The sequence below is a fragment of the Eucyclogobius newberryi genome, unplaced genomic scaffold (genome assembly GCF_026437365.1).
Source record: "Eucyclogobius newberryi isolate DKJ021-1_F unplaced genomic scaffold, fEucNew1.0.hap1 SCAF_11, whole genome shotgun sequence".
In the NCBI taxonomy this organism is placed as follows: Eukaryota; Metazoa; Chordata; class Actinopteri; order Gobiiformes; family Gobiidae; genus Eucyclogobius; species Eucyclogobius newberryi.
The window spans coordinates 15854516-15881892 of NW_027315735.1; the positions used below are offsets into that span (position 1 = coordinate 15854516).

A 27377-nucleotide genomic window follows, 5' to 3' on the forward strand; every position below is an offset into this window, starting at 1 on the left:
AATGTGTGATAAACGACCGCATGCACGTAGGACACACCACTCTTCCTCCTGATCTATCGCCGTGTTCAATAGCACACTAGGGGTTGGCAATACGGCTGCACAATATTGGCTCTATATCGCAAATAAATAAATCACAATAACATCAAGGTGTGCCATCTGACAGAAATGCACTGCTTTTACAATCAAAACATTGAAAAAGGGCAGATTGTTTTTCCTTATTCTAGATTTAGTCTCAGTTTGACTAATACGTCAAGGTATTAACATGTTAGTTTGAAAATAATTGATATTATTGTGTTCAAAAGTATATTCAAATATTGCAATAATATTGATATTGCAGTAATGAATAGCCATATCACATATTGCAATAATTCCCAATATAGTGGAGCCCTAGAACATGTTTTAAAATGTATTAGTTGATTGTTTAAGTATTAGTCAATTGATAAGAAGTTGCAGAAATATCACTTAGACTAGTTTGAAGTATTCCAACATAAGTTTGCACCATTTTTAATAATCTCTTTTTATCACAGCTTCTAAACAACTGTCAATAGTATCGATAATTTGAGATGATAAAAGTTCAGGCTTAGTACATGATGAGACTAATAGACTTGCTTTTACAACAATACATTAATAATATGGCGGAAGTCTCGAGTTTGCGCTGCATTTCTGTGTCAAATGCTCAGCTGCCGTTGACTGTGGTAACAAGCAAAACAGTTCCTGCACGAAAGCGTTGAAGGAGAACTGACATCTCGGTGCGTTCTACTCAAATGTGTCTTTCTGTCTGATACTGAGGAGAAAGCTGAGACTCTGCGGTTTGGACGTCAGAACATGAGTGTCCACAGAGATTGTCTGGAAAGCAGCCATCACTGTAATGGAGACTGAGAGTGCTGAGGAGGCTGTTATTTTAGGAGTAAAATGGTCTGAAACAAGATGATGACTGTATGGAGAATGCATTATTAACAGGCTATAACAGCTTTAATATATTGTGTTATCAGCAGAAAAGTATCTCTGTTCTGGCTTGTGTTTACATGACAAGTCATTGTCTTCAAATCTATTTCATGAGTAACTATGCTGTTGGACTAGAACCATAAATCCAATCAATAAAACTGTTATTATCTGCTATGGGATGGTATATTTGTATTTGCAAAGGGAGAGTGTACAATTAACATTGACAAAAAGAGGAAAGATGCTTTGTATCAGGTTATAGTAGAAATGTTTCCTCCTGTGCTGCCCGGGCTGTTTGAAGTTACAATGCAGAAAACTAAACCTAAATCTAGGTGGATGTTTCAGTTACATATTCAATTTGATATTTTAATTTAACAACGTATCCCACCCTTAGATCAATTTCTTACTCCCATAATCAAAAATATAATTGTCGCTAATCGTGTATAAAAACACTTACGGTACACACCCCCTAGTAGCTGTAGGAATTCTGAAAAAAAAAAAATAGTTAGCATTTGCAAATTTCTTATCAAGAGACTAACACTTTTAGATCTTCACAGTGAACACTCTGTCAAGGAAAAAATGTGAGTTAAATATGACCCGGGCTGTTGTGAAAGGTTTGGTGTTGGGCTTAAAGGAAGCTCTGTACTTGATGTTTACTGTACTGAAGATTTGTTTGTTTGTTTGTCTACGTTGTGCAGGAACCATTTCAAATGTTGACCTATCCTCTGGCACACGTACTTCTTGCTTGTAAATAAAATCTAAACAAAAATAGAGATTGAGCAATATAAAGATAATTGTTTTTATTTTCTTTTTTCCCCCTATGTTAAAATAAAAGTTGTTATAATCCCTCATTTGTCCAGGAGTGTTCCATTGTAAAAGATTCAGTTGTCATCTGGACACGTTTCGACTCTCATCCACTTTATGAATCTTTTTCTACTATGTTAAAACACTGTATTTTCCATGAGGTAATAGCAGAGTGGGTCGAGTACAAGAAAAGTACAATAAATTACTATAGAATAGAACAGTATTTGGGGAAACTGCAGAATCTTATATTTTCAAAGAATCAACGACCCTCCAAAAAATAAAAAGTCAATTAAATAATATTATCTGTAAATTTGCAACTCTAAAGGGGCCCTTGTGAATGAATGTGCGAGTGAATGCTTGTCTGTCTGTCTCTGTCTCTGTGCTGGCCCAAAGTCACTGGGATAGGCTCCAGTCACCTGCGCCCCCTAACGGGAACAAACAGTAGAACATGAATGAAAGATGTAGTAGTGGTGCAGGAAATGCAAATGTTCTAATGTAAATGTTTCAACATAAGGATTTTGTCACTTGTAGACTTAACTTACAGAGGGAAGAGTCAAACATTTACTAAAGTAAGAGTATTGCTACACTGTAAAATATATAAAGACTAACATGACTCTGTTTCCAAAGAGAACGCACACACACGTTTAACATATGTGTGTCCTGCATGCTGAATAGCAGTCTTGGTGAAGGTTGGGGTCATAAGGACATATGCTGACAACAGCAGACTTAACCTCACGTATCTGAACCATCCATTACAGACAGGACGTAATTGGATTCACAAATCAGCCCCGACTCTGGGTTTATAGTGCCACTGGGTTTAATGGGTCATATTTCAGACTGGTGGACTGTTTGTCAGATGGAGTCATATTGAGAAACTGGTGCAGGCAGAAATACTCACAAGGAGAACACAATCAACCTCTTTTGCTTTTATTCAGAGCAAAACACATCCTTTTTTTAACTGTCACCCAAGTGGAACACATATCTTAAGCAATGAGGAATAACTGGTGCCAGATTGTATCCTCCAGCGTAGCCTTGTGCATGATCTATGGCTCTTCATTTGTTCAGCTGTATGGGTAATTAAACATGGAGAGCTCTCAGGGAAGTTAGGCTCAGGATGACATTGCTGCTGTAATCCTCCAACAAGACCAGATCTTTATTTGTGGAATTGAATTATAGGTCGAATGGTAGAACAGCCACCATCTTCTTTTAATTACCGGCTGGGATTTCTTAACTCAACTCTGTCTTGTTTCTTCATTTAGAAATTGTTTGTGAAGGTACATTAGCCTACCATCTGTTCATGTGTAAATGTAGGATTAAGTTGTGATGAGACATTATGTTGTACGTTGTGTATTACTGCCAATTCTTCTGTCGGCCAACAGTGCTTAAGGTACCATTACAGGACAATGTTTCAACTTTTCAACAAATAGGATTAAATTAATTCATGAATATTATTTGTTGTTTTTGTATTATCAAGAAAAGTATTATTCAAGTACCACTATCAAAATACAGGTGAAGTTTAAAGCAACATAATGTAACTTCAGTTAAAAGCATACTTCTGAGCATTCTCCATGGACAGAGATTAGTGTTATGCTATACTGCTAGCTATTTTTACTTTATTATTATTTAATTTTTATCTTTATCTTTTTTATTTTATTTATTTATTATTTTCCTCCATTCCCTATTAAGATATGAGAGGAGTTTTGTTAATCAGAGTTTTTTGTTTTGTTCATAAGAGTTCTTCTATTAAGAGTGTTTTTTTTGAAACTTCCTATAAGTTATCTGTCCTTTCCCCTTGTATCTACTGCGTTGCAACACCGACATTGTGTGGACAATAAAGGATTATCTTATCTTATTATAACCAAAGGAACAATATTTCCATGGAAACGAGCAGCAGGAGGCTCCTCCAGGTCAGGTTTGTGGAGATTCAAGCCTGTTCATGGTAAAGAAACATATGGTAAAGAAACATGTTGTTTTTCAGTACGATAAAACAAGTAAAATGAAAATAAACATGCTTTTGTTTTAGTATCATTTTTTATTAAAAGTTACGTTTTGGGGCTTTAAGTACTGGAAAAATGTAATCAGCATGAACTATACCACTATGTAATACAAAGGTCTGTGCTTTGATTACTGTTTTTTGTTTTGTTCTTTACAGATATTGATTTTCATTGTAATATTGCACGCTGCTCACCCTTAGACCTAAAGCCCATGACGGTTTTGTGCCTTTTTAGTCAGAAGTGCGGCGCCTTTACCTTGGCTGTAGATCAGGAGCTAAGGTGAAAGCGTCAGGCGAGACGGAGGAGCTACAAGCCACTTAGTCCCTCAACAAAACAGAGGAGCAGCACAAGTGAAGAACGGACAAGTCAACATGGAGAGCAACCCACTGTTTCACCACTATCAGAGCAGACAGAGACACAGAGGTGACTGGAAGTGTTGCTGCTGCTGCTTAGAGTCAATGATGCATGTCTTTACCATGTTCTTATTGTTGTTATTGGCACTATTTGTGTATTTGTAGGCCAATATATGTGGAAATTATACTTAAGAAAGCTATTTTGTTCACTTTGTTTATCAGTGACACTGAACTCCAAATCACAGAAGCAGCAGATAAACACTTGGCTGTCTGTGTGAGTCTTGAGTTGTCGGTGCTACAAAAGTGAAAGCCGGGTCTGTGAGAGACAAGTGTACATCAGCGTGAGGTTCAACCCCAGTTCAGTGTTGCATGAGGAATACAGAGCTTGTAGCCCAGACAGCAAGTACAAATTATTCAGCGAGTACACTGCAAAACTTATACCACAATGACAGCTGTGTACCCGCGATAGCACTTTTTGTCGAGAGTTGAAAAGCTGCTGTCTGCTTTTTTTGACAACTGCCGGGGTCTGTGTGGTGACTGACTTTCTGCACATTGGGGGCTGAACTGAAGGAGGGGAAAACAAAGAGCTTTGGTCCAGCTTGAAATGCTCCTGTGCTCGGCTCCTCGAACAAATCTCGCCATGAGCACAATTCTGACAAACGTTTTTGTTCAAAGCTGGAGCAGTCAGTGGTGCCTTCTTCCATGTCCTCATTAGCTAAAGCAGCACCAGGAGAAGTGGCCATGCCGAGGCACCTCTTCAGCGCCAGTTAAAGAAGAAATGTCTCCCTAAGCACAGATTAATTTAGTAAAGGGTTCAGACGGTGAAAACAAAGGGGGGAGGCAGGTTTCGCTCTGCCACATGCTGTCAGCGACTCTCCTTTAATGACATGCCACACAGGGCATCGATGTGGAGGCTGTGGTGTGCCCCCAGAGCACCTCGGAGGAGAACTGAGAATAAGTGATACAGTATTCCAATTGTTTCTGATTTTGCTTTTTCATTTTGCCTTAAGCTGTTTCCCAACTCACCCGTTAACCCCAGAAGGAAGAACACTTTATTTATAAGAAAGATTGTCACCTGAATGTGAGCACTCATGGACCTGTAGGGCATGTGCTTTGGTTAAAGAGCCGGATCAGATGAACAGAAAAACGTGTCTGTGCTGCTGTGATTTACAGGCTCAAGCATATAATTCTTCTCATTTGAAGATGGTCTCCCAGGAACTGTTAGCCATCTAACTTATTGGCCATTTAGAGGAATTTTAAAAAGCTAAAGAGAATAGCCCGGATCCCAGTGAGGTAGTAAAGCATTGTGCTAATTCTCATCAAGTCTGCATCATTTGTGATGTCATGTCACGCCTGCTGACCCCATGAAAGTGTGAATACAGATCTCACATCTGTGGATGTGTGCACACTCCTTAGTGGTGGATTCTCTATTGATCTGCTGTGCTAGGGATTTGTAGGCATGTGCAGTCTTTTAATTGCTTTAATCTGCTATTTACAGAGTCTCTGGTGGTCAGGGTGCATGAAAATGTGTACAATGGAAAATGCGTTTTTGCTAAGAAACCTTTTTTTGCAAGGTGTTTTTGGAAGGCTAATTCATTCCAGGTGTGCCACATTGGCAATATTATTGAACAATTAATGTGCACATTGCACCTTCTTTTCTGTATAAAGCAGGCTATAATTACCCATTGAAGTGGTGCCGAGATATATTAATCTCTTTTGTAGAAGCAGTGTGTTGAAAACACCGCTACACAATCATTTCAATAGAAATATATACAGCAGCAGCAGCTCAACTGTTTTATGTCAATGTGGTAAACAGATGCTGTTAGTTATAAACTCAGATTGTGATTGACATTACCATTCTCATTCAAGTCTGCAGGGTCCTGGAACTACAGCCATGGCTTCAACTGAGGCAACACATTATTTTAAAAACCCATCTGTCGCTTCACATTACAGATCTCTCTCCTGCTTTGGCACTCTGGAGAATGATGCATTTGGAAAGGAACTCACTCATTACAATGGAACTCAGACTGAGAATAGCATCCCAGCGAGATACAAAGCACTATTTTGTACTAATGTGTGTTGGCAAGATATGGGTGAGATATTCATGTTCTTTGATGCAATATTAAGTTGTCAATTACTGTACATAGGCAGAAATATTATGGTGTTAAAATAAAGAGTCATCAATAAGGAGAAGCAGAGAATATTTACATCCGGAAAGGCCATAAAAATTGTATTTGTCAATCGCAGAGTGCATGCCATCTGTTTGAATGTATTTTTTGGGACAGATCTATTATGGACCTGTGCAAATAGTTACTGTCTATTAAAACATGCGGTCACTCTTTGATCCATGTTTTAGTCTTTAGAGATTGTAGAGCTTGTGTTTCAGATGTGAATACGATCATTCCAATTTGGAGAGTAGCAAATCCGGGGAGACCACCAGTAATCTTGGGGATATACCCAACATAAATCTAAAGAAGACGAGACAGCAAGTGGAAGAGGCACTGAAATGAAGTGCAGCTTTATGGACAAAACGTCAGTGCCAAATGACTGTGAAATATATTTGACTGTGTTCCCTGCTGCAATATCCCATTTTAATTAGGGAGACCGGCGTTTACTTCTGCCCCTCTGCTCGTTTACTATATCTGCCATCATATGAGAGCCAGGCAGTTCTGTCCATTCTGTGCCACTTGGCTGCACACATCCTGCATTTTTCATGACACAGGACACCACTTCAGCCATTCGAGCCCAGTGCAATGAAACACAGATTGACTTTCATATCTGTGGCCAGATAGTTGGAAAATGCCTCGCTCTTTTATCGAGGCTACAATCGGGGTATGTTTCCAATTTAAATAGCTACTGAGATGATTTACATGATGGCACTTGCACTATTTCAGTCTTTGTAATTATATATGCATATTAGAGTTGTCAAAAGTATAGAAAATCAGATACTGAAACTAGTATCAACACCAGAGTCTCATTTGTATGTATTGATACTAAATAAGTCTCATTAACCGTACAAAATCTGACCTTTCCTGACCAGTTTTAAGGCTCATTTATGCTCTACATTTGAAATGCATACAGAGACACATAGAAGCCTCTGGACCCGTCATTTGCAGTGTGTAAGTTTACAGCCTATGGATGCTTGTGCGTACATGTGCTGACCACTGGGGACAGTTGTGAACACAGCCCAACATTTGCAGCTAAAGTAAAAGTTACAAGAACAAGCTGCAAGAACAGGTCAACGCTTCTTTCACAAACAACACTAATCTGAAAACTGCTGTTCTCTAACTGTCTTTGAGCGCCTTATGCTGGTTATTTACCAGAACAAAGCCATCAGAAATAGTCGAGAGTATAAATGAAGGTACAGTAACTACACTTCCAACGCACAGAGCTGTTTATGTACATTCATGTTTATGTTTATTCATTAGAATGATCTTGCGCTTTATCAGAATGTAATACTAAAAATGAATGCTATTATTTTGACCTAAAAAGGATCATTTTCAATTGATGTTATTGAGAAGTGTTCCTTAATAACAAACTGGAGCTAGAAATGTTTGTGTTGTGACACTGAATTAAATTGTGTTGTAATGACACGACAGCCAAAAAAGATTAAAGGGCCTGATTTTTACTGTCTTAAAAAGGGGAAAAACAGAACTTAACATTATTTACAATAGTCCACGTGTATTACTTACCTTCTGCGCATCCTGAATATTCACCGCAATGAGCTTAACAGCGATGCACTTCCTGCTTCTCTGAGAATAAAATGCATTCTAATTAGATGCAGAGTATGGTATATCTTCTGGTGTGATGTATTTTGATTTGTACAGGGACAGTGTGCAATAAACATGCCTTGTACGAGGTTATAGTATAAAATGCAAATGTCCTGTAGGCCCTTCAGAAAGCGCTGCGGTCTCGATTCCACCCAAGTGCTTTTACAATGTATGTATGACACTATTTATCCCTACATGTATGAGACGGTCTAAATGTTTTAGAATAATCAGCGTAGGTGAAGACAGCATCTGAATTTATAGACTTTCTCAGCTTACGGACTACTTTTATATTCAGCAAAACACAAAGATTTACCTATTTATATTCATATTAAAATGTATTGTATCTTGTTATTGGCAGTGAACGTGTAATAGCTAAATTTGATCATTAGTGAATAAACATAATAAGACTAGAAACACAATAGACCTAATGATACAATGCACTAAGCTGTAATATAAATATGAAATAAATAAATAAATATGAATAGAAGTTGAAGCTTTTCATCACCTCAGTTCTATCTATTATATGCTGTTATATATCAGTTATTGGCAAGACGAGCTCCATGGTAACGAGAAAGTCAGCTTTCCTTTGTCTCATGTCAACATTAAACTGCTTTTTGAAGGACAAAAAGCGTTGCAGGATTATGTCACTGTCACGCACATGTACACCAGACAGGGAGGACTTCGGGGTCGATCCCTGGGAACTCACGATGAAGGACATTGTAAGATTACTCAAACGTGTATGAATGATAAAAATACAATTCTGAATAAGCCGAGTAAGACAATTATAATGAGGTAAATAGCTCATTAAACTCCTTAAATAATAGCATGTCATAAGATCTTAAGATATTCTCTGTAGAAAATTATTATTAAATGATACTATAGAAAAACAGGACATGATACAATGTAGTTTGCAAAAAATAAACCAAAAATCATCTTATAGACCCATTTACTGTTCGTTTACCGTCCCAATCTGTTATTTTCCATCCATCCATTTTCTTCCGCTGATCCGGGGCCGGGTCGCGGGGGCAGCAGTCTAAGCAGGGATTCCCAGACTTCCTTTTCCCCCAGACACTTCCTCCAACTCCTCCGGGGGGATCCCGAGGCGTTCCCAGGCCAGCCAAGAGACATAGTTCCTCCAGCGTGTCCTGGGTCTTCCCCGCGGCCTTTCAAACTACAAATTGTGATGGCCTAGGCTTTCCACAAAGTTCAGTTCTGTGATACTTGTCCAGTGCCCAGCTCTCATTGGTCAATGTGTGAGCGGACATGACCTTATCAGCTGCTGTTGTCTCATTAGCACAGTCTTTGCAGACCTTTGGAGTGAAGGGGAATTAGAATGCAAAGCCCACATCCTTATTGTAGTTTAATAAAATAGAAAGGAGTCGTACTTGAAGTCCAGGTATCAGGGAAGGATTGGTTTGTAGACTTGTCTTCAACATACAGCTGCTGTGGAGTCTAAAGAATAATCTGTCATTTTCTAATCAGACCATAATTGTTGGAATTTACATTTGTTGCTTTACATTTGAGCAAATTACATTTTTTAAATGCCATTGTATTTTGGGGAATAGATTAAGTAACCTTTTCCAAACCTCTCACTGTAAGAACTGAAGTTTCCTGCATCAGCTTTATCTCAGATTGGACTCTGACATTTGTGTGTTATAAAATACTTAGAACATAGAGCAGATTTCCTCAACTTGATTGACACTGTGTCCACATGATTTGCAACTTTAGATTAAAAAAAAAAAAAAACATATTTTACACTTTGACACAAAACGGGTCAAAGTTTTCGGGGAGTGCGCATGCGCACTCCCCGTGCGGACTGATAAAACACACACGTGCGTTTGTTTATTAGCGCGATGGATCGCATCGCATCTCTCGTCTCCCGTAGATTTCTGTCTCTTTTGAAACAGCTCGAACTGGCTTTCTCCGTCTTCATTTTGTCCCGTACACTGAGGGAACTATATTATGATAGATCAATGCGCTTAGACACAGGGACACGTGCTGCTCTCATGGGGACGATCCGCATGCGGCTGCAGGTGAGCGGTAGGTGTGTTCTATGATTGATACGTGGCAAGACTAAATCGGCAGTCCACGTCACGAGGAAATAAGACTCAGATTTGGGCCCAAAAAAGTCGTCCATTCAACCATTAATTAGCTGAATTTGAAGTGTTTAGTGAAATGAGAAATGTTCTGAATAAACTCATGGCCTTGTTATAAAACTCAACTCTTTTCTGTCTCCACAGCAACAGTGATGCATCAATGTTGTTTTTTACAGACTTCTAGTTGTAACAATTGCAAACGTTGGATAAAATGTACACGGGATAAGTTTGTAAATTAGCCTGATAAGCATGGTCTGTCTGAGCTGACCAAGTCTCTGTGTATCAACTTTGTCCTCAGAGCTTCAGATATGTATTTGTCTAACACACAGAGGGAAAATAAAACTAGAATGGCAATGAAGCTAAAGATGTACACTGAACAAAAATGTACACACAACACATTTGTTTTGATCCTATTTTTCATGAGCTGAACTCATCTGAAAAGATATTGAACTTTTTTCTACATCAACAAATCTTTACCAGCAGGATGAATTCTTGTGATTTCACTAATCTTGTTGGATTTAGGGCCCACAGGCAGGACTGGAACCAATCCCAGCAGCATTGTGGTTAAGGCGGAGTCAAAACAACCTGAACCACAACAAACATGGCGGTGCAGACAGCCATACTTTGGCCTATTTTAGGAGGAATACTTACGATTTTGTTTTTTAAAAACCTGCAAACAATGGCACGTTGTACAATTTGTGGATGAGACAGAGGACTTTTCTGACCACTGGATTTAACATAATTGAGATGTTTCTGCTGCTTCGTCCAATCAGGGTGATGTATTTTTTAACATTCCAGCGGCATTTGACGAGAGACTTTCCAGACTGAGTGAGACACAGATCAATCTGGTGTGTCAGGTTATTAAAAACCCATACCTCAAATATTGTTCACAAATCAATCATAATTAGTCTTACTGAGCCATTAATATTAATATATCCATCCCATAATAATCCATCCCACCTCACAGGGGTGGCATTTCAGAATGCTGATGAGAAGCATGAATATTGGCCACAACAAAAGCCACTCATTGGCCACTCTGAAATGTTCAGTTTAATGGAGGGTCCGAAGGGTCAGAAAACCTGTCAGTATCTGGTGTGACCGCTAAAATGGCCGCCAAAGTTTACAGCGCTCCAGAGCATCCTAAACATGCTCAATGAGAGACGAGGTGTACACCCAGCATCGCCCTCTGTCCCCTGCACGCTGCACATCAAGCAAACTCTGCTTATAAGAAAGTCAGGAGTTAATTAAGTTTGTGTCCACCAGCGTAACCATGGATACCCACACCATGGGGGAAGGGCTGCAGCAGGGGTGATATTATTGATGTTATGTTTTTTGTTTTTACTGAAGAGGAAATTCAAGTGCGATTGATTTTAAAATGTTGATTTTTATATTGGTTATAGGCCACAACATTCAAATACTAATATTGGTAATCAATATAATATGGTATTGTCTGGGGAAAAAACAGAAAGCACAAAATATGGGGGCTGTAATCCATCTCTATCGTCATATGATCGTTTGTGCCTGCTTTTGTCCATCTATAGATATGAGCAGTTTGTCTAACGTCTTGATGAGAACGTCAGAGCGGCGTGTTGTGCTTCAGAATCTGCTGCTAAATCCCATCATAGACCGTTATAGGGCTCACATGGAGTATCTCATTTAGTGTGAAAACAGATTTAGTCCTGGAGGTCTCGTGTCCTTTTAGCAGCATGCTACAGGTGACTGAAACTAAATTGATTTGATTGAATAACTGTCAACTGTCTCACACTGGGCTGAGCTGAAGCCATTCAAAAGCTTGTTATAACTGGATTGTTTCATTAAAAGGTAATCCAGTAGGAATGAGCACTGACAAACATACATACATGCTCACTAGGAGTAGAGTTAGTCAAGAATTCCCGATCATTCTGTGGTGAGATAGCCCAACATTACTTTTACTCAATCTAATTCTGACATATTCACTATTAAATGTATTTGCTTTACATTTTCTGTTTTAGTTATTAAGTAGCTTGTCCAATCAGAAAGTTGAATGAGTTTGTCACTTATAGCACAGCATTCCGATGGGTTTTAAACACAACAATGCATTTAACAGTATTCAATTATAAATACAGTTCATACAGCTTACGTCAGATAGTCACTAGTTTACTACAGAACAAACTCACTCGTTTGCTCACGAATGCCATTTAAAAACGGCTCCGTCTGAGACAGTGAGTGAATATTTTGAACTCAGTGTTTTTACCATCGCCTCTTTCCCCTCCTTATCAGAGTCAAAGGATCGTGCTCTCCTCCTTTAACAGTCTGACACACACAGCACCTCTGACTGTGTATAATCTGACTCCTCACAGCAGATACAAAGAGATGCATGCATCACAGTTGGTACTCACAGCAGCAGCCTCTTCTTAACTCAATAACAAAAAACCTTATTTTATTGAAATGATCATTAAACTCTTATTTTACCCTTGAGGTAAATGAACTTAATCACTTGATTTTCACCCCCATCTGTAATTACAGTAATTGACCCAATATGATGCCTTTCTTTCCGAGACTGCACTTACCCATTTGGTACTTTTCAGCTAAAGAATTAGGTTTTATTAAGATGTGAACTGGAGGTGTTGATTCTCATCCCAGACGCTTCACACTTGGCTACAAACCGTCCCAGTGCATGTTGCAGGTCCGGGTTTGATGGAGCCATCAGGACATCGTCTGCAAACAGCAGAGATGAGATCCTGTGGTCCCCAAACCGGACACCCTCCGACCCCTGACTGCGCCTAGAAATTCTGTCCATAAAAACTATGAACAGAACCGGTAACAAAGGGCAGCCCTGGCGGAGTCCAACATGCTCTGGGAACAGGTCTGACTTACTGCCGGCAATGCGAACACAGCTCCTGCTCCGGTCATACAGGGACCGGACAGCCCTGAGCAAAGGGCCCCGGACCCCGTACTCCCGGAGCACCCCCCAAAGGACACCCCGAGGGACACGGTCGAAAGCCTTCGCCAGATCCACAAAGCACATGTGGACTGGTTGGGCAAACTCCCATGAACCCTCGAGCACCCGATGAAGGGTATAGAGCTGGTCCAGTGTTCCACGACCGGGACGAAAACCACTCTGCTCCTCCTGAATCCGAGGTTCGACTATCGGTCGGATTCTCCTCTCCAGTACCTTGGAATAGACCTTACCTGGGAGGCTGAGGAGTGTGATCCCTCTGTAGTTGGAACACACCCTCCAGTCCCCCTTCTTGAACAGAGGGACCACCACCCCGGTCTGCCAGTCCAGAGGCACAGTCCCCGACCGCCACGCGATGTTGCAGGGACGTGTCAACCAAGACAGTCTTACAACATCCAGATACTTTAGGTACTCAGGGCGGATCTCATCCACCCCCGGAGCCCTGCCACCGAGGAGTTTGAGAACAACCTCAGTGACTTCAGCTTGGGTGATGGATGAGCCAGCCGCCGAGTCTCCGGTCTCTACTTCCTCTTCGGAAGACGTGACTGAGGGATTAAGGAGATCCTCAAAGTATTCCTTCCACCGTCCGACGACATCCCCAGTCGAGGTCAGCAGGCCTCCACCCGCACCGTAAACGGTGTTGGTGAGACACTGCTTCCCCCTCCTGAGGCGCCGGACGGTTTGCCAGGATTTCTTTGGTGCTGACCGATAGTCCTCCATGGCCTCCCCCATGGCCTCCCCAAACTCCTCCCAGGCCCGGGTTTTTGCCTCTGCGACAGCACGAGCCGCGGCTCGCTTGGCCTGCCGATACCTGTCGATGACCTCCGGAGACCTACAAGCCAGAGTGGCCTGATAGGCCTCCTTCTTCAGTCTGACGGCATCCCTTACTACCGGTTTCCACCACCGAGTTCAGGGGTTGCCACCACGACAGGCACCGGAGACCTTGCGACCACAGCTCTGAGCAGCCGCATCAACAATGGAGGCGGAGACCATGGTCCACTCGGACTCAATGTCCCCAACCTCCCCCGGGACATGGGAAAAGCTCTCCCGGAGGTGCAAGTTGAATACTCTACTGACAGAGGGCTCCACTAGACGTTCCCAACAGACCCTCACAATGCACTTGGGTCTGCCAAGTCTGTCCGGCTTCCTCCTCCGCCAGCGGATCCAACTCACCACCAGGTGGTGATCGGTTGACAACTCTTCCCCTCTCTTCACCCGAGTGTCCAAGATACGCGGCCGGAGGTCAGATGACATGACAACAAAGTCGATCATTGACCTCCGGCCTAGGGTGTCCTGGTGCCATGTGCACTGATGGACACCCTTGTGCTTGAACATGGTGTTCGTTATGGACAATCCGTGGCTAGCACAGAAGTCCAATAACTGAACACCGCTCGGGTTCAGATCGGGGAAGCCGTTCTTCCCGATCACCCCTCTCCAGGTGTCACTGTCATTGCCCACGTGGGCGTTGAAGTCCCCCAGTAGAACAACGGAGTCCCTGGTCGGTGCACTGTCCAGTACCCCTCCGAAGGACTCCAAGAAGGCCGGGTACTCTGCACTGCTGTTCGTCCCGTAGGCCGCCACTACAGTGAGAGACCTGTCCCCCACCCGAAGGCGGAGGGACGCAACCCTCTCGCTTTGCTTTTGTCGTCATCATAAGAGGCTTCTGAACCGATCTTTGTCTGACCCGTCACCTAGGACCTGTTTGTCTTGGGAGACCCTACCAGGGGCTTGAAGCCCCCGACAACATAGCTCCCGGGATCATTCGGGCACTCAAACCCCTCCACCACGTTAAGGTGTCGGTTCAAGGAGATGGATGAGAATCAGCACCTCCAAATCCGAGGCCATGGTTCTCGACCGGAAAAAGGTGGCTTGCCCTCTTCAGGTGGGTGGGGTGTCCTTGCCCCAAGTGGAGGAGTTCAAGTATCTCAGGGTCTTGTTCACGAGTGAGGGAAGGATGGATGGAGCGTGAGATCGACAGGCGGATCGGTGCAGCGGCTGCAGTGATGCAGTCGCTGCATCGGACTGTTGTGGTGAAGAGGGAGCTGAGCCGAAAGGCAAAGCTCTCTATTTACCGGTCGGTCTACGTTCCTACCCTCACCTATGGTCATGAGCTTTGGGTAGTGACCGAAAGAACAAGATCGCGGATACAAGCGGTCAAAATGAGTTTCCTCCGCCGTGTGGCTGGGCGCTCCCTTAGAGATAAGGTGAGGAGCTCGGCCACATGGGGGGAGCTCGGAGTAGAGCCGCCGCTCCTCCACGTGGAGAGGAGCCAGCTGAGGTGGCTCGGGCATCTGTTCCAAATGTCTCCTGGGCGCCTCCCTCGGGAGGTGTTTCAGGCATGTCCCACCGGGAAGAGGCCCCGGGGAAGACCCAGGACACGCTGGAGAGACAATGTCTCTCGGCTGGCCTGGGAACGCCTCGGGATCCCCCCAGAGGAGTTAGAGGAAGTGTCTGGGGAGAAGGAAGTATGGGAGTCCTTGCTCAGACTGCTGCCCCCGCGACCCGGCCCCGGATAAAGCGGCAGAAGATGGATGGATGGAAGATGTGAACTGTTTTTAAAACCTGATAAAGCCCAATGGACATTACTTATAATTTGCAAAAGATGCGGTATTTTCTTTCAAATTACAATTTTGATCCACTTCAAATTAACGTTTCGTCCTGTTGTGCACATTGAGCAAATTTTACTACATTATTCTCATTTCTAATTATTTGTAATGTAAGAAAGAAAAAAGCACACATTAAGGTGCTCTCTGTTGGTCTAACTTTTCTAGTGAAGAGTTCATCACCGGATCATCTCATGAACATTGTATTGTAACAAGGATGTTCTACAGTATGGTATTTACTCATATGGTATGTTTTATTCCATTTTGTGGAACATTACCTTAGGTTTCAGACCCTCCACCAGAAAACCAATTGTAGTCCACTAAAGAAATTCTTGATCGACTAAAAACACACCCTGTGCATCGATTAGTCATTGTTATTATGATATAACATTTGAATCTCTGATGACCAAATGTCTCAATCAAACTGCCCTCACACGGGACTAAAAGCTCAAAGTATTGTGTGTGTGAAGACATATTTATGCAGAAAACCTGTAGTAAATTTAGTATTTACTTGTTAAAGGCAGAATATAGTCACATTTCACTCTTGAGTTCATTTGGTGACTAATACAAAATTGTGTTGACTAGGACACCATAGCTTGATTAAACGACACATCACATCAAACAGGACTTAACTGGTTCTAAACATGGACTCGACCAGGGATAAACCAAGCCGCTTAAATCTAACAAATATACACATACAAATACTTACAGAACCTTCTTGTTATATTAATGAATGGCTTTTGCTTATAATTTATTTCAGTTTAACATTTGTGTTGATTGAATTCTTTATCCTATATATCTTTGTTTACTCAACCGCTGCTTTTCTTTGAGCATAACTCTGTTGACCAGTTATTGGCAATACAGTGCCTCTGTCAGTTGGAAAATTCCACTTTAATTAAATATTGTGTAAATATACTAGAATTCTTCAGAAAACTGCTGGGAGTAATATCATTATTGTAATTATGCTTTTTGCCCTTCCGTATATTTTCAGCAATCCTCGTTCTTGGATGTTATGAAGTTCATTTTTTATCCCTTATTAATTTGACATTACGGCCCTTCTTTCCCTCGGCTGGTTTATTCATTCTCCAAATTGCACTGCCATATTAATATTACCATGTGAGCTGATGAAATGTCATATTGCCATAAACTTGTAAACCGAACCAGACTTGTGTATTGTCGGTTTTGTGTATATTCCTTCTCGGGACGAGCGCGAATCACTCAACGGTTTTGTTGTTGTTGTTTACGAGCTCAGACAGAATGGATCGGCTTTGCTCCAGGCGGCCAAACAAACCAGACTCCGTGGAAATCTCCAGTTGAAGAAATGTTGCATATGAGCGTTAAAACAAATAATCCTGTATGGGCCAAATACTATTCCACCAAACAACCTGAGATCACAGGGAGCATGTCATACACTGGTCACATGGTCACACACTATGATTTTGAGTGATGACGAGAAATTGAAATTCGGAATTTGAAATTTCAGATGAAACCCAAATGCGCAGTGCCATTGTTTTACGGCGAGCGGATGGAGTGAAAAGCTGAGGAGACCGAGAAAGTAGATTGACTGAGACAGAATGAGTTGGTTTTGGGCTTTTTTTACGATTTGGAGGAAAGATAATGCAAAAGCACTTTGTACCAATGTTACCAGCGCCAGCCCTAGGGGTAAGCTGGGCGGTAGCAAATGGTACACAGCTAAAGAGTTAGACTGTGTAGCCAGGAGAATATAGCTGTGGACAGATGAGGAGACGAGTCATTCCATGCACAGTGTGTTTAATTCTGCTTTTCGATTAACATTCAATTATCGCATACAAATCAATAATTAATAAAATTATAAATGACAATAAATAAATTAACAAACACATATTTGGCAAAAGACGATAAAAGAATATCTAAATTGACTCAACCTAACAGATATACATAAATAAACTATAATATATAAATAAAAATACAGGTAACTAAATTTCTTACACCACGCACACACACAGACACAAAGGCACGCACGTGAGCACACACAAGCACGTTGGCAACATGTGCCTGCAAATGGCGGCAGCTACTTCAACAGTCTAAACTAATCAAAATCAAATTGTATGTAATCAATTGTAACCTTTTGCATGCTACCAAGCAGTTGAAATTGTCCAAATAATACTTTTACCTCTGCACATGGCAGACTCGTGGCAAAGTTTAAACCACGTGTTAAGTACACACAAAAACACATTTCAATTTCACAAATCACATCAACCACGGTTTGTTCCAACTCTGCATAACACATGTATTACATTTAATCAAGTTTAAGTCAAAACAACGGAACTTTTGGTGATTACCTGTGGACAGATGAGGGAGACGAGTCATTCCCATGGTCATTCCATGCACAGCGTGTTTAATTCTGCTGCACATGCGCATTGTCTCGCTCTAATCCCCACAGGAGCGCTTAGAGCACCATCTGCTGGATGGATGTCCCAAAAATTAAAGACACAGTAGCCAAAAATACAAAAAAATAGAGGGGGTGTCTGTTTCTATATAAACTTTTGAATATAGCGTTTTTTCAACCTACTACACCAACCTCATTATATTGGAGAGGGACTACAGCAGGGCTATTCTATTGGCAGCCCACAGGCCAAATCCGGCCCTCTAAGCAATATGTTCTGGCCCATCGTCATAAAATGGGCCATGTTGTTTGGTAAGCCGAGTTTTAAACAATATAATATATGTTTGGTCTTTGTTCAGGACCTGGATCTAGTTCTATAGTTCTAGATCTGTTGCTATGATCTGCTCTAGTGCAAGTCTGGTTTTTGATTGACACTGGCTTTGTTATGCTTTTATGTGACAGAGCCATATTGTTTTACTTTTTATTTGCTTCAGTGAAACAATAGATTTCTGTTGAATTGTACCATTGTGAGTTGTTTGTTGGCATTGGATATAAATAATGCAATTGTTGTGCAGTTTTGTAGTCCGGCCTTCAGATAATGGTTCCCAAAAAATCTGTCCCTTGGAAAATATAATTGAATAGCCCGGCATTACGTGTGTTTATCAGTCCAATGCAGTGAGCGCACTGACTGCTAAATTGAATTCACTGTTTTCACTGTTTAGAGTCTGAGTTCGCTCACAGGTCGTGTGGTGTTAAAGAGGCTGCAGGGCTCACACCTTTCCCTGTGTGACTCAAAGCATGAAACACACACATACATCTAAAACCTGTAGGATTAATATTATGGACTAAATCACAATATAAAACAACATTCATTTACATGTGGTAGAGAAATTAACGTTGGACCAGCTTTTATGGAACCTTCATCTACTTGATATATCTGCCATAGTTAGTTTAATTATAGATGTATGAAGATGAAGTGTCACACTTTTTTTTGGCTTATACTAGTGGTATAGAATTTAGCTTTGATGTATATCAGAAAGATCTTGTTAAATTGAAAATACAGTTCTCCTTTTTTATATTTGCACCAATAAAATGTTGCACTTTTTAAGTATTTTGTCAATTATATAGTCGCAAATTATATCGTTATCGCAAATATTACAATGTATATTCTGATCAAAATATGTGGCCATATCACCTGCCCTAATGGCACGCCAACCTGAACTGCTTTTAAATGTTTTATTTATTTAGATTTGTGAAATAATTAAATGTTTTATGTCACATTCAAATAACGACCCTGAAATAAACATATAATGCAATAAATCCTGAATAAACATATTCAAACGTGTGATTCATCTGATTTAAAATAAATATGTCTTATGTATTGTGGCTTATGTTCCTTCTGCTTTGTGTTGCAGGACTCAACTCTCTGCCCTTTGACCCTGCGTCCAACACAGATCCTCTGCAGTTCAACAGTTCACTGCTGAGCGAGTGTCCTCCTTTAGAGAACGGAGCAGAGAACAGCAAGAAGAGGAAGAGGCCCACTCTGCCCACAGGTACTTCCACTTCACTGTGGTGGTTTAAGTCTTCTTTTCAAGCCTAAAATGTCCACCATGACACGCCGCACCTTTTCTGCAGAGAAGAGCGTCACCCAGGAACTGAAGAGTTTATTGTTTGTCGTCATTTTCAATTAAACTGCCATGTCCGGAGGTGCTGTCTGTCTGTTTTGGAGGTCAGTAACAGCAGAAAGCGCCTGCTCAGCTCAGATTGTGTACTGTCTGTTTCCATGCCAACAGCAGCTGTCAAAGCTTTAAAGCTCCTCTGTTCTTCCTTTGTTTACACCTCGCAGCAGTTATCATAATTATAAAGAAACAAGACCTTTAAATTAATGAATTGCTTTTTAATTCAAACAAAGAGGTAATTGACAAAGAAGTGTGCATGCTCTTTATTTGAGGATGTTCTAATTAAGAGTAGATTAAAGCCCTATTCAGACTGGATTAGATTTAACTAGGGAGCTCAGGTGAATTGTAATATTATGAACATCGTCCGTGTTTCTAGTCCTGTGCCAACCGTCTATGAAATTGTCCGTAACAATTCCCTTAACTTTAACCCACTGTATTTCAGCAAACTCAGTCGTCCTCAGGCAAGTCCCGTGTGAACGCTCATCCATTAAACCAATATTATTCATTTGCCACAGAATCTTCGCCAAGCCAATCATAGTTTTTTATACAATTAAAAAGTTAAAAAAGACAAAACAAGCCGAGGCATCCGAAGACCGAGCAGCATGGAGGCTCTTTTGGGATAGTTTGGATGCTTTTGGAGCAAAGTTTGGATCGAGGGGCTGTGTCAGCGTGAAAAAGAGAGAGAAATTTCCTTTTTCCTGTTTCCTAAGAAATCTGATCGTGTGGATGTCATTTTGATTACTGGTCGTAGCAACGTGGTCCAAAGAAAAAATGTCTCGCACCACAGCCCTGCTACACAAAGCTCAAAACAAACCTGAAATAGTTAGAAACACTGGCAACATGGATTCATTAAAAGGTTAGTGCCGTGTGTTCGCCAGTCCGCCATCTCTGGAATAAAGTCTGTAAAAACGAGTGAGGAGGCGCATTCGGGAGAAGCAAAAACGGTGCAGATCCGATCGGTGTTTCAATTCCCAGTTTGGTCCTGTTGTTCTGCACGAGGCTGCTGGGCATTTTGTCTCCGCTCTCATTGGACACTTCAACATTATCAGTCATCAGGACGAGGCGCAGCTAAACATGAACACGGCTAATTACTGATATTGCTTATCCCCTGCGAATGCTCATTAAAAGAGAGACATGGTGGGGTCATTTACATTTTACAGACATTTTTCCAGACAAAGTGAATCTAAACCTTTACGAATAGGGCTCATGTGAAGAATCATACATCGTTCTTTTAAGTATGTATGAAATGTGTGTTGGATTCAAATGTAGTTAACATGATCAATGAGATTCTGATCCCCAAACGTGTGATGTGCCATATTCAGATTGTATGAAATTCCTCTTCTTTTGATCCTCTGTCTTTCCAGCAGCATACAGATGATACGTCTTGCTGTCTGTATGAAATTACAAAGTGGAGAATAATAGTGCAGTTAATTCCTGTCAGCAGTGGCAGTAACAGGGCAAAATCACTATTGTTCATAATCCGATGGCCATTCCATAGGCCCATGCTCCCACTGAAATGCACATGGATTTACTGTAGATAGCACTGATCAGCAGTAATTAGTAGAGCAACAATAGGTTTTTACTCATTTGTGACATGGAGAAAGAGAAAGTTTCATGAATATTCCATGAATGTTCTCTTCTCACAGATATACCTTAATCTCAGCATAAGAGCTTTGACTTTTGACTCTCATGTATTTCCTGTGATTTAGCTCAGGGTGTCAAACTCATTTTGGACACTCCATAAACCATAGAACAACAAAAAGGTATATCAATAAATAGTTAGTTTAGTCAAATGTATTTGTAGATACTTTGGCACAAATCTGCAGCTTGTGAAATACTTTGAGTCCATATTCATGCATCAGCAGCAGGAACAGGAATATTGACTTTTTATATGATTTCTGATATGAAATATTGGTATCACAGACATGTTGACTGTCGCGAGTGTGTTTGTGTTCACAGTCACATTAGAGTGGACACAGTCAGAGCTCACAGCAGCTTTACTCTGTCATGTTCATACTTTGTCACACTCTGACCTGTGTTTTTATCTGCTGCTCCCGATCTGTTCAGGTTTGCACCGCTTTGGCTGTCTTCCTCACAGAACTGTCGTCAGAGCTTGTTTAGAGCAGCTCTAAAGTCCACAACTCTGTTTCCTTTCTTCCACATGTTTCCCAAAGCCACTCGTCTCTTTCCCCGCTCAGATCACTGCACAAGTCAAATTATCCGTAAAGTTTTGTGCGCCTCAGGCCTCAGCACGAGATGCTCCAGGTGCACAACAGCGCTGAGCAGCGGGGGAGGGGCCGCTGCTTACAGAGAACTATGGGACCTGTAGTTCTTGCAATAAAAACTGTATATATATCTGTCGGAAATTAATAAATATAAGTTATAAATGTTTTGGGGGCAAAATTTAAATATTTGGGTGGCTGCAGATGTTTTCAGTTCATTCCGGCCGCACGTTTGACCCTTGACCCCTGCTTTAGACCAAACTCTTGTGTTTTACAACAGACTGAAGCAACTGGACACTTATTTCTGCAGCTCAGAATAAAATATTGCTTATGCTTTACATTAGTATATCATTTTGCAATTAATAAACAGAGAGGTTTCTCTAAATAAATAAAAAAAACGGAGGTGGTAAATCCATAAGAGAGCGGTCCTTCTTTGTGGTGCTTACAGTTCAACTCGCTTATGTGTCCAGTGCATTTAAATGTATTATTTGTATTATGATACCTTCAAACCGAAAGCAGCAAAACGCTTGGAAACGTGTCGCCATTCTTGTGTCCAGAGCCTCTTTGACTGTACATGAACACGCAGTATACGGCCCAGTGCGTTTGATAAAGACATAACCGCAGGCATTTGAACAAACAAAATAATGCATTCTTATATTTTGCTGTTGTACACAAAACACACTTAAGTGATTTATCAAACATGTCAAGAATATTGGCAGTCTTAATCTAAGCCAAATTCTGGTTTGTGCTGACAAGAGCCATTGCTGAAGTTTTTATATTTTATATTTATGTCATTTTCATGATTGATGATAGAAGCACTGTACTGTAAAACAGAACTGTGGACCTTCCTCTGGCCCTCTGAGGTCAATTCCCAGGGTTTGTTCTGATATGTCAGAGGCTGTTGAAATTGTACCATTTTCTTTCTAAGAAAGGCATCGTGGGATCTCAATTGTGGTACGACAAATCAAAGCCAAATAGAACATGTCAGTCTTGACTTTTATACATGGAGTGATTTGTCTCTACAGAAGGAAGTGTGTTTCTACGAGAAAAATGTGCCACAAAAATAAGACTTACTTTTGTAGGTCTATAGCACATTTCTGGGGTTGTTTTAGTTCATAGAGATTAATGGATTTGAGCATTAAAAATGTAAATTTAAGGAGAGTAAATAAAGTAAGAGTCTACTTCAGCTGTCAGAACCGTTAGTCCAGGGAGAAATGATTGTTTGTTAGTGCTGTAAAAGATATTAAGTGAAGTCCACATCCGCGATACCACAATGACAAAACAATAGATTTATTTACAATAGAATGTCCTTTGAATTTTTCAATCACTGTGCGCTGTATCACTTCTTCTGATAAAGATCAAAGAGCATTCTAAAACTATCATGTTCAATCTCTGTTTGATTTATTCAATTTCAATGTTTGTCTAATGTGTTTGAGAAAAATGTGAGAAATGCATCGCAAGGTGTAAAACACTGCAAAACATGTTGATTATTTCAAATTACTTGAATACATATTTGTCATTTTACTTTGAGGATGTTTTACTTGATTGGTCCTACTTCAATGGGATCACTTTCAACTGTTGTTAGTATGATTTGGGTTTCAGTTTATATCCTAAATCCTATTTTAGTCTTTACAGTTCTACAGTTCTATTGTTGCTTATTTCAACAAAATAATTTGAAACAACAAATCCCATACAGGTGAAGTACGCAAAGTCAATGTAAATGTTTTGCAGTGTAGCTTTTCCTGTTTCCTCTGTTGGCTTGTGTACTTCTGTCAGAACATAACAGTCCACTTGTCTCCACTTCTGCGCAGGGAGATTGACAATACCCCTGAGTCTGGGTACACTCAATGCACAAAAATCGCAGACCTTAATTGTAAGCATATTTTCCCTCGCCTGGAAATACACAAACAACTGAAGCATCTCTACTTCATTTGCATTGAACATGTAAATAAATGCATCCATCAGATTATGGAGAGGAGGCGAGGAGAAGAGACAGTAAACGCACACCAACTAACACCTTTCTTCAGGTGCCTTATTTATGCAAAAATGGGCAAAATGAAGCGGCGCACTGAAAACACGATCATCCTGTGGCCGAGCTGTTTGTTTTTACTTTCACCGGTTGCACACCTGGGCTACGAGGGGCGTTGTCAGTCTGCACGACCTGCCAGATCCGTCACACTGATACAGAGGGGACCAAAAGCACGTTTCAAAAACCAATGAAAGCTAAACGTGCCGGTTACATGAATTCTTGTGATTTTTGTGGCATCAGAAACTCTTCAGAATCAATCTTCTGTTGCATTTGATTGTGACAGGCCTCTAGCCAACAGTAGTGTGAGACTGGACAGGATTGTGGTTTGGGCTGTACTTTTTGAGATGTGTGTATTCTGGGTCCAAGGCCAGTTGTACATGTTTCGGCTGCGCTTCGGATTTTAACAGATGTCGACGATGTCTTCCTTCTTGGAGCAGTAGGACAACAGCACCATCTGCATCAGTGGTTCTCAACCAGGGGGCCAGGACCACCATGGGAGTTGCTAAATGATTTCAGGGGGACCCCAGATGATATGGGGAATATTTGAAAGGTTAAACAATCATCTTAAAATCTTAAACAAGGCTTGACACCCTTCAAACGCAGTGGTAAAATGTCTATATCCTAAAAATGAAATCAAGCATTAGACATAAGATACTGAATCATTTTGCAGTTTAGCCTAAACCCCTGATCTACATCATTGGAATGAGGGGAGCGTATCAACTTTCTCAAACAGCAGGGACACAGTTCTGAAGAATGAAATGGCGTCCTACTACTTGGAGCAGCAGGACGACAGCGCCAACACTTGTTTAAGAACACCATGTCTTCTTAAAAGGGGCGTTCCTGCTTTTTTCATGTAGTAATGTCTTGTGTACTGACTCTAGTGCTGGTGTGGTTTGAGACCTGTGCAGATTACTTACTGTTACACCAACTCCAGTCCACTGCAGTCCCTTTTTGATGAACGCTGCGTAGATTCACGTGGTTTGGTGCAAGAACACTCGTCTAATGACCAGGAAGCCGGACAGCGACCACAGTCTTTAAGTCCTTTCTAAGTCTGGCGCATCCGGACTGGAGTCAGTGTACACCCGGCGTCAAATAAATGTTTCCCTTATGCAGATATATTGTAAAAGCAGCTTAGGATCAGAAGGAGAATGTGTACAGTCTGCATCTAATTATAAAGTTTATTCTCCGTGAAGCAGGAAGTGTACAGTTAGCTTTATCGTGGCAGCAAAATTCGCTCTGTGCTCTGAAAGTTGTGAAAAGCTTTGATATTCTTTAAAATGCTTCCTCCGAAGTATAGTATGTTGGATATAGTATGTACATAATTTAATATACTGTTTTGGGACTTTAGAATATATTGGGAGTACTGAAAGAAAATCCTGCACACTGTCTAACTTGCACCGTTACGCACGCCGTTTTCCTACGCACCTGTAATGTATTGTAAATTGCACAATCGCCTGTTATGTCCCCACTGCTATGCGTACCTGTGCTTCTGGGGTTCCCGCATGTGTGTCTGAAGACACTCTCGCCTCGTACCTGGCTCGGCTAAACTTATACGCAATACAAGTATATTACATGGTGTCAGAAGCGGGATATAATTGCTATATCAGAACACATTGGGAGGAAATACATGTGGTTTGGCTCGGACTCATTTGGGAGGAATCTTAGCTACAATGAGCTGATCCTATCTACACTGGTTCAAAAACAAAAAGATCAAAAATGTTGTGTATATTATTTATATTTAAGTCACAGCCCCCCTCACCGTGACAGACACACCCCCCGTCACCACTGTGGACTCCCTCTGCTTCCTCGGCCCCACCATCACCCGGGACCTCAAGTGGGAGCCCGCCATCAGCTCCCTCATCAAGAAGGCCCAGCTGAGGATGTACTTCCTGCAGCAGCTGAGGAAAGCCAAGCAGCCAGCGCAGATGATGGTGCAGTTCTACACGGCCATCATTGAGTCCATTCTCACCTCCTCCATCACCGTGTGGTACGCTGGAGCCACAGCCAGGGACAAACAGAGACTACAGCACATTGTGCTGAGAAGGTGATCGGCTGCAGACTTCCATCTCTACAGGACCTGTACGTGTCCAGGACTCTGGGACGTGCAGGTCGGATCACATCGACCCTTCTCACCCTGGACACGGAATATTTGAGCCACTCCCCTCAGGCAGGAGGCCACACCCCTCAGGCAGGAGGCCTCCACAAGAACGTTTTATTTCCCTCTGCCGTTGGAGTCGTGAACACTTCTAAACACATGTCACTTTAATTACACTTTAATCAATCACTCACTGCACTGTTCACTTTCTGCACTACATCAGTAAATTTAACTGTACATTTTGTGTACATAGTAAGCCTATTTTTATTTTTATCTCATAGTAAATTTAAATTGTTTTTCTTCAATGCGTGCCCTTTTTGATTCTATATATGTTGTTTCATTCATTGTTGTTCATCATTGTATCGAATCACCAAAGCAAGTTCCTATGTTTGTGAATTTTGTTCATTGACAATTTTGTTGTTGTTTTTTCTAAAATAACAGTATCAATATTGGCCTTGAAAGAAGCCATATTGGTCAATCTCTACCTAACTAAAAGCAAGAAGTTTCGTTGAAGGATCAAGAGGCGTGGTCAGATAAAGGCCTGTCAGGTTCAGTGAGCTGTTGACATTTGCCCACAAAGACTCACTGGTTCTAATTGTAACACTGATGTTTCTCTGTGTAATGGTCCTCTGCAGATAAGAGCCGTTAGAGGCTGCAGTTGAAGTATCAGTATGATTGGACACTGTGCAGGACGGAGGATAGGGGAAGGCCAGCCCTTCAGTTTCTCTTTATCTGATGTATTTTAAGAAGAATAAAACATGGTATGGTTGTCCATGGACACAATATCTCTCCTTTGCTTTGAGTTTGAAACATATGATGTTTTCTTTGCTCCATGTGAAATAAAACAAAGCTAAACACAAGAGTGTGGAAATGCCCCTGATTCCGGTCCCTGTTTTCTTGCAGCTTCAAAAGAGAAGCTGCTGTTTTGAAGCTCAACCCGGTTTACCTGTTGTCAAGTTGTCCTTCAGACTTCAATAAACACATGAAGATAGTCTTTGTCAAAGAGCAGTGTCTTACAAGGTCACACTGTAAACATGGGCTGTTTGGATCAAACTCTGCACCAAAGGGATGAAACAGTTTACTCTGTTTGCTTGTGCATTCTCGTATTGATCACCCAGCAGCCTTATAGAAAAGTATTTTCTTTATTGTGCCCTTGACCTTCGGTTGATTTGGTCAATGGCTTTGGCATCTAATTTAAATTCTTTCCATACAATGATAGAGTATAGAGTAGGTTTTTCATATTCTGCGGGGAACTGTGGTGGACATAAGACGTGATGTTGGATTATTCTACGCACACTCCTGGATGTTTTCCCTTCAGCTCCATCAACCTGACGGCTGCAGGAGACATTGAGGGGCAGGCTGGGGGAGTTCTTTTAGCAGTTTTTAAAAAGATAAGCAGAAACAGCTGACCTTTTCCTTAAATCTGATCTTTTTGTCTTTCTTTACAATGTTCCTCTCTGTAATCATATTGAAGCAAATACATAGCA

General features: G+C 41.2%; 1 protein-coding gene and 1 long non-coding RNA gene across 3 annotated transcripts in view; one reads left to right on the forward strand and one right to left on the reverse strand.

Moving 5' to 3' along the window:
* LOC140350002 (uncharacterized) overlaps window positions 1–27377 on the reverse strand; it is a 301602-nt gene that overhangs the window by 181680 nt on the left and 92545 nt on the right. The gene's annotated exons all lie outside the window — the stretch shown is intronic.
* Window positions 1–27377, forward strand: part of LOC140349950 (ecto-NOX disulfide-thiol exchanger 2-like) — a 60188-nt gene that overhangs the window by 2897 nt on the left and 29914 nt on the right. The window contains exon 2 of one of the 2 annotated variants that reach the window (XM_072436073.1): window positions 19281–19418. In XM_072436073.1, coding sequence (XP_072292174.1) covers window positions 19281–19418 — 138 coding nt within the window. Of the gene's footprint in view, window positions 1–19267; window positions 19419–27377 lie in introns of those variants that run through there. The other variant, XM_072436072.1, reaches the window with a different exon arrangement.